This window comes from Jaculus jaculus, chromosome 13, assembly GCF_020740685.1.
Source record: "Jaculus jaculus isolate mJacJac1 chromosome 13, mJacJac1.mat.Y.cur, whole genome shotgun sequence".
In the NCBI taxonomy this organism is placed as follows: domain Eukaryota; kingdom Metazoa; phylum Chordata; class Mammalia; order Rodentia; family Dipodidae; genus Jaculus; species Jaculus jaculus.
The window spans coordinates 12,119,622-12,136,548 of NC_059114.1; the positions used below are offsets into that span (position 1 = coordinate 12,119,622).

Genomic DNA, 16,927 nt, shown 5'->3' on the forward strand with positions numbered 1-16,927 from the left:
AAAATACTATCTTTGTGTTTCAGATTTATTTTGTACAGTTTGCATCATTAATTCCTATGCTTTATCTTACTTTAATGATAATTTCCCACAGACACTCGTGCTTAGAAGCACATTTTAATTTTCTGATATTACAATGAACAGCTTTGCACATAACCTTGTATATGTGAGCCAAAAACCATTGGCATTGATTTAAGAAGTTTGGTTATTGGATTGCTGTAGTGAATGCCTACGCAATTTGGTACATTTTCCAAATTCCTCTCCACTGGAGGTAAATTTTCTTGCAGTAATATATAAGAATTCCCATCTCTAAGCCGGGCGTGGTGGCACACGCCTTTAATCCCAGCACTCGGGAGGCAGAGGTAGGAGAATTGCCATGAGTTCGAGGCCACCCTGAGACTACATAGTGAATTCCAGGTCAGCCTGAGCTAGAGTGAGACTCTACCTCAAAAAAAGAAAAAGAAAAAAAAAAGAATTCCCATTTCCACTCATACTTATTAACAATATGTTTTGTAAATGTTTATTTCTGATCGATGAAAACTGGTATTTCAAAATAATTTTAATTACACTTTTCTAAGTCATTTTATGAACCATTTTTCGTTCTTTCTCTTTTTTAAACTTCATTTTCCTAGCATGTTTATATAAGACTATAGAAGACCTTCTGCTTTTTTTTTAATTATATACTTTTATCTCGAACCCTTTGTGACATGTCAGTGTTTACACCAAGTTTTCACTACCTTTTATGTTGGTTAATGGATCTTTGCCGTGCAAAATTTTCCATTTTTACCCTGAAGTTTAGCCATATTCTCTCATGGATTCCCCTGGCGCCTATAAATGGCCGAGATCGTTTATTAGTCATTTGTAGGGTGCTGACAAGGATTTCTTCTCCCTGTTTGGTCATGGCCTGCTGATACTTTTTGTTGTTGCTTCGCTTCAGATCACCCTGAGCAGTCTCGTGGCTGTCTCAAGAAGGCGTGTGACCGGTTCTGTGGCTTACAGAAGACAGGGCCCAAGCTGACCAAAGAGGAGGAGGAAATCCTGAGGAAGAAGCTCACAGACACGTCCGAGGAGCCCTTGTGGAGGACCGTCGTGAACATCAATGCCATCCTCCTCCTGGCCGTGGCCGTCTTTGCCCACGCCTATTTTGCCTGAATGCCATCTGAGCCACCAGAACGTTGGCCAGGCAAAGAATAATTTTGACTTTTCTTTTACAGCTTGTTGTGTGGCAAAGGGGAATGGCAAGTTGAAAATGGTTATGTAATTGGATTACTATCCACTTGATTTGTTGCTTTTCTCTTTCCTTGGTGTCAATTAGGTAAAAATTCCTTTTGCAGCTCTACTTAAGCATAAATGAAAAATGAAAACTGTATATATTTAAGGCATACCATACAATGATTTGGTATATGTCATCATTTTGAAACATTTGCCATAATTGGGCCAGTTAATACATTCATCATCCCATTTGCTTATCTTCTGGGTGTTTATGGGTAACAACAGTTAACATCTGCTCATGTAATTAATTTCAATTACACAACATTGTTTTTTAAGGTCAGTCACCAAAATGTACCTAAATGCCCAGATTTTATTCATCTTGTATCTGAAAGTTTCTGCCCTGTGATCAGCATCTTCCTGTCTCAGGAGTTTGCTTCCTGTGCAGAGTTGGACAGCCAAGCAAGCATCCGTTTGATACCGTGTGAACGTCTTCCACTTCTATGCGCATGCTCTGGACACTTCCTCCTTACTGTTTGTTTGTGAGGGGCGAGATCCCTTGTGCACTCAGATTTGTGCGTCTGCATTTGTGAAGTTTGGTGATGCCCTGGCCCATCTGTCCTTTGTATTTGCCACCCTCTTGGGCAAGGAACATGAATGTGACAATATGAATGAACCAAAAAGCTCGCCTTGTTTTTTCTTAAAATTTTAAAAATATTTTATTTTCGAGCCGGGCGTGGTGGTGCACGCCTTTAATCCCAGCACTTGGGAGGCAGAGGTAGGAGGATTGCCGAGAGTTCGAGGCCACCCTGAGACTACATAGTGAAGTCCAGGTCAGCCTGAGCCAAAGTGAGACCCTACCTCAAAAAAAAAAAATTTATTTTTGTTTATTTATGAGAGAGAGAGGGAGAGAATGAGTGCGCCAGGGCCTTTAGACACTGTAAACAAACTCCTGATGCATGCGCCACCTTGTGCTTCTGGCTTATGTGGGTTTTGGGGAGTCTAACCTGGGTCCTTAGGCTTCACAGGCAAGTGTGTTAACCACTAAGCCATCTCTCCAGCCCCACTTTGTCTTTAATGGAAATCTGTACATATCATTCTTCATCTTGGAAAGCTCAACCCTAGAAAGGTTATGAAACTCATGTAAATTCACATAACTTGTTATAGAGCTTGGTCAGAAAAATCACAGTTCCCAGTGTTTGCATAGATGCCTTCATATAAAACCTCATGATCTATCTTTAATTGTGTGTTTCAATATTTAACATTTAATATAACTGAAGCAAATGGACTGGATTGTGTATATTATGCTTAAGTAAATAAAATAAGGTGAAATAACACCACAAGACTCTCCTTTTTTTCTTTAAAAAAGAGAACCAAACAGAAGAATTTTCTTTCATACACATCATTTTATGGTTTGAAATCCATTTAGCAACACTCCAGTACACCTAATATGAGATCATTAAGAAATATTTAAATTTTAAAACATTTTCTTTATTATTTTTGCTTCCTAACTTGGGGTATTTTTTAGTCACAAAACTATTAATTTGGACTAGGGAGATGGCTTAGCAGTTAAAGGCATTTTCTTATAAAGCCTGAAGGCTCCAGTTCGCTTCCACAGTACTCATGTAGAGTCAGATGCACAAAGTGACACATGCATCTGGGGTTCATTTGCAGTGACAGGTATCCCTGGAGTGCCCATTCTCTCTCTCTCTATCATCTGTCTGTCTGTCTGTCTATCTACCTATCTATCTATCTTATTCTGTCCTCTTTCTCTTTCTGTCTCTGCTTGCAAATAAGTAAATAAACATGTTATTTGTAAAAAACTGGAGGAGTTGGAGGTAGCTCAGTCAGTAAAGTGCTTGCTAGGCAAGCATGAGGAGCTGAGTTTGATCCTCAGACCCCCATATACAAAAGCCATGGATGATGATGAAGTATTGTAACCCTAGCTCTGGGGAGGCAGAGACAAGCAGATTCCTGGGGCCCACTTGACAGCCAGTCTAGCCTACTAGGCTGGAGAGATGGCTCATCAGTTAGGCACTTGCCTGCAAAGCCCAACATCTCAGGTTCAATTCCCAAGTACCCACGTAAAGCAGGAGGCACAAAGTGGTGCACGTGTCTGGAGTTCATTTGCAGTGGCTACAGGCCCTGAAGTACCCATTCTCTCTCTGTCTGCAAATAAATAAAAAATATGTTTTAACTTAAAAACTATTACTTTAATTGTGCAGGGTTTTCCCTTTCTTTTCTTTTCTTAGAGAATACAGCAGAAAGTAGAAGTAAAGCAGAAAATCTCCCAGAGGGAAGCTGGGGCATTCCGGAGCAGGAGTACAATTTGGAAATAATAAATATTGACCCCTGCTCACAGTATATGCAAAAAGCAATTTAATTTGAATTATAGACTGTGTTACAAAATCTAAACCATAAAACATGTAGAAAAATAATTTGAAAATATCTTTATACTCCTACATTAAACAACGTCTCCACAAAGAGGACACAAAAATTACTGATCATAAGAGAAAAATAATAATAATTCTATTTCATCAAAATAAAGAACTTTCACCTGGCGTGGTGACACATGTCTTTAATCCCAGCACTCGGGTGACAGAGGTAGGAGGATTGCTGTGAGTTCAAGGCCAGCCCGAAACTACATAGTGAATTCCAGATCAGCCTGGGCTACAGCAAGACCCTACCTCACATTCATTCTCAGTGATGTGAAACAGAGAAGAGTGTGTCCCTTCTTCAGGAAGTCCCTCATCAGGGTTAGAGTAGCTATACATAAAAATTTCAAATAGGGGGCTGGAGAGTTGGCTTAGTGGTGAAGGTGCTTGCTTGGGAAGCCTAAGGACCCAGGTCTGACTCCCCTGAACCCACGTAAGCCAGACACACAAGGTCACACGTGCACAAGGTGGTGCATACTTCTGGAGTTGGATTGCAGTGGCTAGAAGCCCTGGCGCGCCAATGGTCTCTGTGTTTCTTTTTTTTTTTTTTTTTTAATTTTTTTTTATTTATTTATTTGAGAGCGACAGACACAGAGAGAAAGACAGATAGAGGGAGAGAGAGAATGGGCGCGCCAGGGCTTCCAGCCTCTGCAAACGAACTCCAGACGCGTGCGCCCCCTTGTGCATCTGGCTAACGTGGGACCTGGGGAACCGAGCCTCGAACCGGGGTCCTTAGGCTTCACAGGCAAGCGCTTAACCGCTAAGCCATCTCTCCAGCCCTCTGTGTTTCTTTCACTCACTTATATATTTAAAAAAAAATTAAAAAATTAAAATAGGGATAGAGAGATAGCCCAGCAATTAAGGTGCTTGCCTCTAAAGCCTAATGACCCTGGTTCAATTCCTCAGTACCCACATAAAGCCAGATGTGACACATGTATCTGGTGTTTGTTTGCAGTGGCAAGATGCCCTGGCATGACCATTCTCTCCCTCCCTCCCTCCCTCCCTCTCTCTCCAATTAAATAAAAAAATAAAATATTTAAAAAATTTTCAAATAAGACCTGCTCTTCTCCCTCCACCTAGACAAGCAATACTGATAACTAAATTTTCTGCCACTAAATACCAAGACCATTTGCTTGCTAGGGAAAGCATGTGGCAAGGGCTCAGCAAAAGACCACGCAGTTTTCCTATCATTTTGAAGATTTTATTTTCTTGATTTGTCATTCACTCAGCTGTTGTTAAGTTTTGAATGTTTTCCAGTGTTCCAATAAATCCAGCTTATTTTTTTCTCAATTTTATTAACATTTTCCATGATTATAAAAAATATCCCATGGTAATACCCCCCCACTTTTCCCTTTGAAATGCCATTCTCCATCATATTCCCTCCCCATCTCAATCAGTCTCTCTTTTATTTTGCTGTCATTATCTTTTCCTCCTCTTATGATGGTCTTGTGTAGGTAGTGTCAGATACTGTGAGGTCATGGATTTCCAGGCCATTTTATGTCTGGAGGGAGCACGTTGTAAGGAGTCCTATCCTTCCTTTGGCTCTTACATTCCTTCTGCCACCTCTTCTGCAATGGACCCTGAGCCTTGGAAGGTGTGATCGAGATGTTACTCAGTACTCCAGTCACTTCTTTCCAGCACCATGATACTATCTGAGTCATCCCAAGGTCACTGCCATCTGGAAAGAGAAGATTCTCTACCCAAAGTGAGAGCAGCGTTAATATGCGGGTATGAATATTAAAAGAAGTGCTTACTGGGCAGTTTGATAAGCATAGTGTATACATTTTTCCAGACATCAGCAGATGTTACACCCCTAGGGCTCATGACTACCCCTGTTTTAAGTTTTCAGTATCAGGGATGCACTCCCCCCCATGGAGTGGGCCTCCAGTCCAGTTGGAGGACAGTTGGTTTCCACAATGACAGACCTGCCACTATTGCACCCGTTGGCTCATTTGGCCTGGCTGGCCAATTATAAGGCTTGCAGTGTCCACTGTTGAGTATCTTCACTGGCGGTATCTCTTTCTCTCATTGAACTACATGTAGAATGGCTTCTTCCAGCTTTCCATCAGCTGGTCTACATGGAGAAGGTTTTCAGCTCAGTTCCAGCAGGATTTCTCAGTGGCCTTGCAGCCCAGGAAGGTGTAGTCTTCAGCATTAGGGTCTTACCATCTGTTCCTGGTGGGAAACCAAGGGCCTCAGCAATGGCCTATAATGTTTTGGGGGCATCAGGGACCTCCCTGGCCAATAACTCACTGGTGGTATCCCATCCCTGGCAATGAAAATTTTCTAACAATGATCTGACTCCTGAGAAATCCAGCTTATTTAATTTCTGATTATTTGTCAGATGTTTATGTGGGGAATGTCAGCTTGGAACGTTCTAGGAATGTCCCCTCCTCTCCCCCACAACCCTCAACCACCAAACACACACACACACACACACACACACACACACACACACAGGCACAGACACCATTGGTTCTTCCCCCATGTCATTCTAGAATGGAGATCACGGAAGTTTTAGTAAAATTGATCACAAAGCTGTGTTTTGGCGCCCTCTTGTGTTGAAATGAGTCAGGGTTAAGAAAACTGTCAGTCTCCTTTGAATTCCTGGACCATCTACCCCAGGTTGACCTGGAATTCACTCTGTAGTCTCAGGGTGGCCTTGAACTCTCCTCCTACCTCTGCCTCCCAAGTGCTGGGATTAAAGGAGTGCGCCACCAGGCCCGGCTTTTTTTTTTTTTTTAAGATGGTTTGATAGTAGTTACGTTTCAAGAAAGCTGCCTCTCCTGTCCACCCACTTCCCGACAGGTTTGCCCAGGACCAGTGATGATGATACCATGCACTGTTGCATAAATTGAGCAAGCCTTACTGCCCCCAGGGCTTCCGTGAGACCTCCTCCCTGGTACGACTGTGGCCCTGGGTGCAAACCTGTCCTCCTTAAAGGAGCTTCAACCCAGGCCCAGAAGGAATGTCCCCGATCACATGGATCACATGGGCCTGAGTCATCGTCCTCTCACAGACCTTCCCTCACTGTGCAAGGTCCCCTTTCCCCTTCCCAGGAAAGATTTATGATCACCTCTCTGCTGGGGAGTTCAGAGTCCCCTTTCCCTCTTGCTCTGAACCCGACCACTCTCTTCACCTGGTATTAAAATAAAACTTTGGGCCCAAGAGATGTCAGACTCTATTGTGAACCCCAAACCTGACATATGGTGTCGTGACTTGGATAGAGCTATGACTGAGAAGGACTGACTTCTCGGTTGTTCCCCCACACCACCATTTCCTTCCTTCTACTTTTGCTCTTACTGCCTCACGTCCAACACGGCTCTCCATTCTCCTGTAGTGAGTCTACTGGGGCACTGTTGGGTTACCCATTGTGGTCGTTTGAATGTATGACCCCCCCCTCATAGACTCAGATGTGTTATTAAATCTTGTAACTTGAGCTGGAGGGATTGCTTAGTGGTTAAGGTGTTTGCCTGCAAAGCCAAAGGACCCAGGTTCGATTCCCCAGGACCCACGTTAGCCAGATGCACAAGGGGGCACACGCATCTGGAGTTTGTTTGCAGTGGCTGGAGGCCCTGGTGTGCCCATTCTCTCTCTCTCTCTCTGTCAAATAAATAAATAAATAAAACAGTATTTTTTTAAAAAAATCTTGTCCCTTGGATTTCTAGCCACCTGGCTGAAAGAGGTGCCACTGGGGGCAGACCCTGGGGTCCAGTCCTAAGGTGTGTTTGGGAGATCGGATTTGCTGAGAGCTTTGAGCTTTGCCTGGTCCCTTGCTATTTTGCTGCCTGGGTGTGAGCACGCTTGTGGTGTGTACTGGCTGGTGGTGGCTTCTCTCTGCTTGGATCTGTGAAAGAATGGCCAGCCTCTTCCACCACCATGGAACATCCCCTGGATCCCTGAGCTGAAACCAATCCTCCATCTTACAAACTGCGCCTGGTTTGGATGTCCATCCCAGCAACGTGGAACTGTTTGCAACACCTGTCGTTGGGAATCTCGATGGTGAGCCAGGTGTAACTCTCCAGGCAGGATCTGAGACCCCAGTACCCCAAACCCAGTGGAGATACAAGATGCTAACATTGTTATGACATCCACCACCACACCAGAGAAGGAAAGGCTTATCTGGTCTTCAGCTGTAGTTTTGGCAGCTAAGACTCCTGACTGCCACCTGGTGGAAACCATGGTGTCCTCCGGGTGTCAGCCAGGCACCCATGGACAGACTGATTTTTTTTCTTTTTTTTTTTTTTTTAGATAGGATCTCACTCTGGCCCAGGCTGACCTGGAATTCACTATGGAGTCTCAGGGTGGCCTTGAACTCATGGTGATCCTCCTACCTCTGCCTCCCAGGGCTGGGATTAAAGGCGTGAGCCACCACGCCTGGCCAGACTAACATTTTTGTGTCTCTTCTCTCTGTATACTGGGCATGGTCTCAGAGTAGCTCATGGATTTCGGCAGGTTCTTACCCAGTGGCCTTAGGTGAAATTGTCAAATTCTACCCATTTAATCACAATGTCTTATTGTATAACCTGTCTAACTGAGAGCATGAAAATCTGCTCCCTCGAGGCCGTAAACCACGATAAAGCACAAGGAATCACACAGAAAGCTGAAGAAAACCAGGCAGCTTTTGTGAGTCACATTACAGAGAATATTACTATGTCCCAGTCCACATGAGACAATTACAGTCACGCCATGCTCTGTCGAGCCAATGGGGAGTCCTTTTTATTAGGCCGGCAGCTGAGAGGGGCTCACACCTGAAAGCGCGCTCAGTGTACAAGTTTGTGGGTTCAGCGTCTTTAAAGGCAAAAGACCAGGGAAATAATGACATCGGGGTCAGGTGTGTGTCTGGGAAACCTTGGAGCTGCTGCTGGGTCGCTCAGCCATCTTGGCGTTAGTTTACACATCTGAGGCATATTTGGGATCATGGGGAGTCTTGGAAGCTTTATCAGGGCTGGAGAGATGGCTTAGTGGTTAAGGCACTTGCCTGCAAAGCCTAAGGACCCAGGTTCGACTGTCCAGGCCCCGCATAAGCCAGACACACAAAGGTGACCTAAGTGCCCAAGGTCGCACGTTGCGAACAAGGTGGCACGCACATCTGGAGTTTCATTGCAGGGGCTGAAGGTCCTGCCGTGCCAATTTCTCTCTCTCTCTCTCTCTCTCTCTCTCTCTCTCACACACACACACACACACACAAAGGAAAGTATTATCAATGCAGACTGGCTCTCCCGGGAGTTAGGGAGTTTTCAACTGAAAGGCACCCTAGCAGGCAAGAAAGTGTTGTCTTAGCTATTTTATTTCCCTCAACACTCTTACATAATTGTGCCAAATACTCAAACCCTATCAAAATATTCCAGGGCCTTGAACCAATTATTAATACATTTCTGAACTCTGACCTTCTCAGGCTAAGTTTCCCTATAACATGCCTATGTAAGGTGTAAAAAGATGAATAAATAAAAGATGGTTCATATTGCCTTGTTCTAGACCTCAGAGTTCAAGAGTTAGTGAAGCTCTACTGGGCTGGCTCTATTGGTTCAAGCGCGTGCCGGCAAGGACCCAGGTTCAATTCTCCAGGACCCATGGAAGCCAGATGCACAAGGGGGCACATGCATTGGGAGTTCGTTTGCAGTGGCTGGGGGCCCTGGCGCACCCATTCTCTCTCACTCTCTCTCCCCCATGTCGCTCTAATGAATAGATAAATAAAAATAAATCTTAAAAAAAAAAGAAACAAACACCTGTTCAATGAAAAGCCACCATTTCTACATAGTAACATAGTCATATCCCAAAAACGGTACAGTTTAATCTCAGAAGTTGTGACTGTCTCGTCAGCAAGGGAAAGGGCCTCGTTCCCATCTCGCGTTCCCCAGCTCCCATCCTTGCCTACGCTCCTCTCGTGCCCCCTCATTTTGTATAAAAGTCTGTAAATTCTCCACTGCAGCCTCAAGCCCCAAAACAAGTCTTTGCAGTCTTGTCACTCCCAAGGAAAGCTGCTGCCCTGGGCGTGGGTGGGTCCGCCTGGGAAGCAAGCAGCTCTGGAGTCCCCACTCTGGTGGCAGTGATGAGGCCAGTTATCTATCTATCTATCTATCTATCTATCTATCTATCTATGTATTTATTTGAGAGTTAGAGAGAGAATGGGTGCGCCAGGGCCTCCAGCCACTGCAAACGAACTCCAGATGCATGTGCTACCTTGTGCATCTGGCTCACGTGGGACCTGGAGACTTGAACCTGGGTCCTTAGGTTGCAGGCAAATGCCTTAACCGCTAAGCCATCCCTCCAGCCTCCAGTTATTTATTTTTCAGGGTTTAAAATATATCATTCTATGCTTTCCTAGTTTCCATGGTTTCTTCAGAGAGGGGCTCTGATTTCTGGGTCTGGACTTGATGGCCACCTTGTTAGGGTTCTCTGCAATGTCTGTAGAAACTCCTTTATGGAGGAAAGGTTTAGAGTGCCACATTCACACCCAGGGTGACAGGTAGTGGCTGGGGATAGGGGTGAAATCTCATCCTCATCAAGTTTGGGGTTCACAACAGAAGAGTGAGACTGTTTTACGGGCTCAAGGTTTTATTTAATATCAGGTAAGAGACAGGCAGGGTAAAATGTATGAGGTCTCCCTGTACTTAGTGGTCTGTTACCAATTCTAGCAAATTGGGGATTTGAGCCCCTGAGGCTGGTTGGTGCCGGTGAGAGACCTCAGAGGGAACTATCTGAAGGAGCTCCAATGCCTTGCAGTGCGGAGATGCTGGAGGAAGTGGGAAGTGGAGGGATGGTCTCACCAATCAAAAGACACAGGTTAATGGGCTGGGTCATAAAACTGGATCCATCCATCATCTGCTTTCTACAAGAAACCCACCTTACCATTGAAGATAGATAGCACCTTAGGGCAAAAGGGCAGAAAAAGATATTCCAAGCAGGGCTGGAGGGATGGCTTAGTGGTTAAGGCGCTAGTCCGCAAAGCCAAAGGACCCTGGTTCAATTCCCCAGGACCCACATATGCCAGATGCACAAGGTGGCGCATGCATCTGGAGTTGATTTGCAGTGGCTGGAGGCCCTGGCATGTCCATTCTCTCTCTCCCTCTCTCTGCTTCTTTCTCTCTCTCTCTCACATAAATAAATAAAAATAAAGTAAAAAAAAAAAAACGATATTCCAAGCAAGTGGAAGTAGGAAACAAGCAGGTGTGGCTATACTAATATCTGGCAAAGCAGACTTTAAGCCAAAAGTAATCAAAAGAGATAAAGAAGGCCACCTTATACTCATTAACGGAACAATTCAACAGAAGGAAATTACAATCATAAAAACAAGTTCAAATCTACTGGATATTAAATCAGAAATAAATAAAATTCAACACAACAGGAGTAGTAGACTTTAATACCCCACTATCATCAGTAGACAGATCATCTAAAAAGAAAATAAACAGAGAAATAATAGATATAAACACCGCCATAGATCAAATGGACTTAACAGCTATCTACAGACTATTCCACCAAAACCCTAAAGAATACACATGGAAGCTCACGGAAACTTCACTAAAATCTATCATAGCTTAGTACATAAAGCAAGTCACAAATTCAGGAAAATGGACATAACTCCCTCTATTTTATCTGACCATAATAGAAATCAACAAGTGAAAACAACAGAATATACACCAGCTCCTAGAGATTGAACAATGAATGGGTCACTGAAGAAACCAAAGCCTTTCTAGAACTAAATGACAATGGACACACAGCAGACCAGAGCTTATGGGACACAAGGTAGGCAGTCATAAGGGAAGTTTGTGGTCCTGAATGCCTACATGGAAAAGAACAGAGAGACCTTCAATAAAGAACTTAATAATCCACCAGAAGGAAAATTTGGGAAATCAAGAAAAATACAAATGCAGAAGTACAAGATAGAAAGAAATAATCAATATCAGAGTATAAATCAGTGAATTGGAAAGGTGAGAAACAAATGATACAATGGAGGGCTGGTTCTTAGAAAAAAAAAATAAACAAGATTGATAAACCCCTAGCCAATCTGATCAAAAGAGAGCAAAGCCCCCAGTCAACAGGAGTAGACATAAAACGGTACAACAGATACCAAGGAGATTGGGATAGTCACCCAGTCATGCTTCAAAAACTTATATTCCACAAGATTGGACAATCTGGAAGAAGTGGATGGATGTCTTGACTCACATAACCTACCAAAGCAAAGTCGAGAAGAAATAAATTACCTGAATAAAGCCATATAACATCTAACCCTACTGAAAGAGTAAAAAACCTCCCAAATAAAAAAAGCCCAGATCCAGACAGATTCACTGCCAAATTCTACCAAACCCTTATTGAAGAGGTACAACCAGGTTTTTTCACAAAACTGAGAAAGAGGGAATGCTCTCTGACTCCTGTGAAGCCACCATTGCACTAATACCACAACCAGACAGACACACAACAAGAAAAGAGAATTATAGACCATGGAGCTTACACAGAAAAATGCTCAATAAAATCCTTGCAAATCAAATCCAAGAACACATCAAAGTGTCATCCACCTCGACCAAGCACATTTCATCCCAGGGATGCAGGAATGCTTCAAGATATGGAAACTGATACACATAATGCATTACATGAATAGACTTAAAGATGATCGCATGATTATTTTGCCTTCAACAAAACACAACATCCTTACACGAGTAAAAGATTGGAGAAACCCAGTGTGGTGGTGCACGCCTTTAATCCCAGCACTCGGGAGGCAGAGGCAGGAGGATCACTATGAGTTCAAGACCACCCTGAGACTACATAGTGAATTCCAGGTCAGCCTGGGCTAGAGTGAGACCTTACCTCAAAAAAAAAAAAAAAAAAGATGGGAGAGATTAGGGATGGAGAAATGGAGGGTTCATATCTCAACATAATAAGGGCCATATATTCCAGACTTAAGGTCCAAATCACTCTAAATAGGGAAAGACTTGAAACAGTCCCACTAAGATCTAAAACAAAACATCAGTGTCTGCTCTCACCACTGTTATTCGACATAGTACTTGAACTCTTTCCTCAAGCAATAAGACAACTGAAAGATGGAAAAGGTATGTGAACTGGGAGCCGGGCGTGGTGGCGCACGCCTTTAAGCCCAGAGCTTGGGAGGCAGAGGTAGGAGGATCACTGTGAGTTCCAGGCCTCCCTGAGATTACATAGCAAATTCCAGGTCAGCCTGAGCTAGAGTGAAACCCTACCTAGAAAACCAGAACAAAACAAACAAACAAAGGTATATGAACTGGAAAGGAAAAACTCAAACTAGCCCTATTTGCAGATGAAATGTTATGCATAAGTGACCCAAAAGACTCCACCATAAAACACTTAGGTGAGACATTCTCTCAGCAAAGTGGCAGAATATAATCTCAACACACAAAAATCAGGAGCCTTTTCTATATGCCAATGATGAACATATGGAGAACGAAATCAGGGAAGCTGTCCCATTTATAGTAGCCACACATACACACAGCCCAAAAGGATCTTTTTTAAAAAAAAAAAAAATTATTTATTTATTTATTTGCAAGCAGAGAGATACAGACAGCGAGAGAGAAGCAGAAAGAGTATGGGAGCCCCAGGGCCTCTAGCCACTGCAAATGAACTCCAGATGCGTGCATCACTTTGTGCATCTGGCTTTAAATGGGTCCTGGGGAAGCGAACTGGGCCATTAGGTTTTGCAGGCGAGCACCTTAACCACTAAGCCATCTCTCCAGCTCCAAAGTGTCTTTTTTTAAAAAAATTATTTATTTATTTATTTGAGAGAGACAGACACAGAGAGAAAGACAGATAGAGGGAGAGAGAGAGAATGGGCGCGCCAGGGCTTCCAGCCTCTGCAAATGAACTCCAGACGTGTGCGCCCCCTTGTGCATCTGGCTAACGTGGGACCTGGGGAACCGAGCCTCGAACCGGGGTCCTTAGGCTTCACAGGCAAGCGCTTAACCGCTAAGCCATCTCTCCAGCCCCAGCTCCAAAATGTCTTTAAGCGATTTATGCTTATCCCCTTTGATCCATGCTGCTCTCTTGTTTAGAGAATTTGCTTTTTACAAATGGCAGCTAGGACAGGGGAGACCCACAATCCATCAGTATGACAGGAAAGGAAAGCCGACGTCCCAACACAAGATGAGTTCTCCGCATTGGAGGTGGTGATGGTTGTACAACAACGGAATATATGTAATGCCACTGCCTCGTATGCTTAACATGGTTCAAACGGTGTTTTATGTGCATTTTATGTTACATTGATGGCAGAACTTCATGGTTTTCCTGCATAAGCCACTGTGGTCCCGATGTGTTACATGAAATTCATTTACACACTTGTCCCAGAGAAAAATAAGGATTTGAAAATCTTAACAGATAGTTAACTTTATTTTCAAGGACTAAAATGTTTGATCAGGCTGGGCGTGGTGGCAGATGCCTTTAATCCTGGCACTCGGGAGGCAGAGTTAGGAGGATTGCCATGAGTTTGAGGCCACCCAGAGACTACATAGTGAATTCCAGGTCAGCCTGGGCTACAGTGAGATCCTACCTCCAAACAAAAAAAAAACCCAAAAATTTGATCAATAATCTTTGTGCTATGAGAACCCAGCACATTTTATCTATCTTTCCTGGGTTCTGTCTCCTTTACATCTCTTTCCCTCTCTGTTTTCCTTCATCTCTCTCATCTTCACTTGAAATGGTCAAATCTTAAATATGCTATTTTGTTTCAAGCAATGAACACCTTGCTCTTCACTTCCAATTTGTATGCCATTTCTAGCTTCCATCCTTTATTTTTACTGCCAGAAACAACATTGGCAACTGAAGGGCCAAGGGTCCAAAGCCTGGATTCACAGCAGAAGTTTAAAGGTCCACAAAGGTAAGATTTAATCTTGCTCCAAGATACCACATATCTTGTTCATCCGAGAGTTGATCATTAATCCAGGGCTCATATAAAGAAGGCGTCAGCCTTGATGGGGACAGAACCACACGAAGCCATGGCCAGCACATTAAGTCCCAGCACCACGACATGGACCCAAGGGCCTCCTGCAATGTCAGAGCGCATCCAAAATGCTGCCGACATCTCGGTCATTGTCATTTATTTCATAGTGGTTCTGGCTGTAGGACTGTGGGTATGTGAAGATCAAATGGGCTTTATCGCAGGGGAGGGGTGTCCAGGGCTGGGGAAAAGTGTCTTAGGATGGAACACATGTGTCATGATCAACTGAGATATTATCAGTTTTCACTGATGTCATTGCCTTTATATTGGAATCATCTTATATGGGACATTACTGAGTGGATTCGCTTTAATAATGACAACATTGCTATTTGAATACAGGAAAGGCTGGGGACTACAGCCTTACTCTATCATGTCTAGCACCTGGTAGATGAACAAAAACATTTTATGATCTGATTTTATTGTTTGTTAATTTCCTGACCTGGTGAGCTGGACACTGAGATCATTCATGCACTGCTTATTTTTGTTAGCATTGGATTCCAGGCATGGTATACTTCATATCATTTTCACAAGTGAAAATTGACAGTGGTTTTCAAGATCTGATTTCTTGAAATCCTGCTAGCCTTGAGCTTTGACCAAAGCATGATTTTGAAATTCATTAAAAATTGACACCATAAGCCAGGTTCTAAACAATGGTTCTCTCTGGACAAGCGCTAAAAACTCGCTATTGCTGCAGAGTCCTGGCCAGTGTCACGGGAGCATTTTGGGTGCACCTGCTGCGGCTTAATCCTTGTGTGTCTTCCTTTCTTCTCAGGCCATGCTGAAGACCAACCGGAGCACTGTCGGAGGCTTCTTCCTGGCTGGTCGAGATGTGGCATGGTGGCCAGTAAGTTTGTGTGTGTGTGTGTGTGTGTGTATGTGTGTAACTCTTCAGGTAGCTGGATATAAAAAGGAATTTTCAGAGGGCTAAAAGTGTAGGAACACAGGCTGGAGAGATGGGTAAGCGGTTAAGGCTGTGAAGCCCACGGATCCATGTTCAATTCTCCAGATCTCACATAAGCCAGACACACAAAGGTGAGGCAAGCACAAGGTTGCACATACCCACTAGGTGGCGCAGGTATCTGGAGTTTGACTGAAGTGGCTGAAGCCCTGGCCAAATCTCTCTCTCTCTCTAAAAAAGAGAGAAAAAAAGAAATGGTCTTGTTAGGCACGGTAGTGCACCACTTTAATCCCAGCACTGGGAAGGCAGAGGTAAAAAGATTGGTATGAGTTTGAGGGTAGCCTGAGACTCCATTCCAGGTCAGCCTGGGCTACAGGGAGACCCTACCTCAAAAAAAAAAAAGTGTAGGAACAGATGAAGTCACCGCAGGTCCCAGTCCCAATCCTGCTGCCACATTTAGTTATCATTCATATTCACTCATAAATTCTCTCTGGACTTGTAAGTCTTAAAAGTATCAGATAAAGCCGGGCGTGGTGGCACACACCTTTAATCCCAGCACTCGGGAGGCAGAGGTAGGAGGATTGCCATGAGTTAGAGGCCACCCTGAGACTCCATAGTGAATTCCAGGTCAGCCTGGGCTAGAGTGAGACCCTACCTCGAAAAACCAAAAAAAAAAAAAAAAAAAAAAAAGGATCAGATAAAATGATGGAAAGGAAGATGAATGAAAGAATGACCTATATCCAGGAAAGTGGAGAGGAATTTCCTCATTCTGAAACATAAAGATCCTTGGGACTGGTTTAAGGGTAAAGTTTTGATGGTGGGACTGACAGTTTCAGCTAAAGACAGACTATACTCAGAGTATCTTGGCAGGTACATCAAAAAACCTCAAAGGCAGTGTTTAGTAAGCTTTTCTCATAGACAAAAATTTAAGTATTTTAGGTTTATAGGCTCTACAATTTTCAAGAAGAAAAGCACATTCCACCAAAAATAAAAAAAGCACTCATAGCCAATATATAAAACCAATGAGTATGGCTGCATTGTTAGTAAAAATGCCTATGGATGGTGAAATATGATCAAAAATATTGTCATTCTTTAGATGTTTAACACTTTAGCCATCTAAAATGTACAAGCTGGGAAAACGGCTTAGAGGTTAAGGCCTGTGAAGCCTAAGAACCCAGGTTCAATTCTCCAGGTACCACGTAAGCCAGATGCACACTGTGGCGCATGCGTCTGAAGTTTGTTTGCAGTGGCTAGATGCTTGGTGCACCCATTCTTCCTCTTTTTCTCCCTCTCTCTGTCTCTAATAAGTAAATAAAAATTTAAAAAAATGTAAAAGCCTGCTGCCCTTATGGTCCTCGTAAAACAGGTAACATATCAGATTCAGTCCATGGGCTATATAGTTTAATGGCCCCTGTTCTAAGAAGAAAT

General features: G+C 43.5%; 2 protein-coding genes across 4 annotated transcripts in view; both read left to right on the forward strand.

Moving 5' to 3' along the window:
- LOC101601932 (solute carrier family 5 member 4-like) overlaps positions 1-1,149 on the forward strand; it is a 44,035-nt gene extending 42,886 nt beyond the window's left edge. The window contains exons 15-16 of one of the 2 annotated variants that reach the window (XM_045132653.1): positions 92-97; positions 935-1,149. In XM_045132653.1, coding sequence (XP_044988588.1) covers positions 92-97; positions 935-1,149 — 221 coding nt within the window. The remainder of the gene's footprint in view (positions 1-91; positions 98-934) is intronic. The other variant, XM_045132652.1, reaches the window with a different exon arrangement.
- A 13,450-nt stretch (positions 1,150-14,599) lies between these two features.
- Positions 14,600-16,927, forward strand: part of LOC101602232 (solute carrier family 5 member 4-like) — a 41,045-nt gene continuing 38,717 nt past the window's right edge. The window contains exons 1-2 of one of the 2 annotated variants that reach the window (XM_045132797.1): positions 14,600-14,734; positions 15,374-15,445. In XM_045132797.1, coding sequence (XP_044988732.1) covers positions 14,600-14,734; positions 15,374-15,445 — 207 coding nt within the window. Of the gene's footprint in view, positions 14,735-15,373; positions 15,446-16,927 lie in introns of those variants that run through there. The other variant, XM_045132798.1, reaches the window with a different exon arrangement.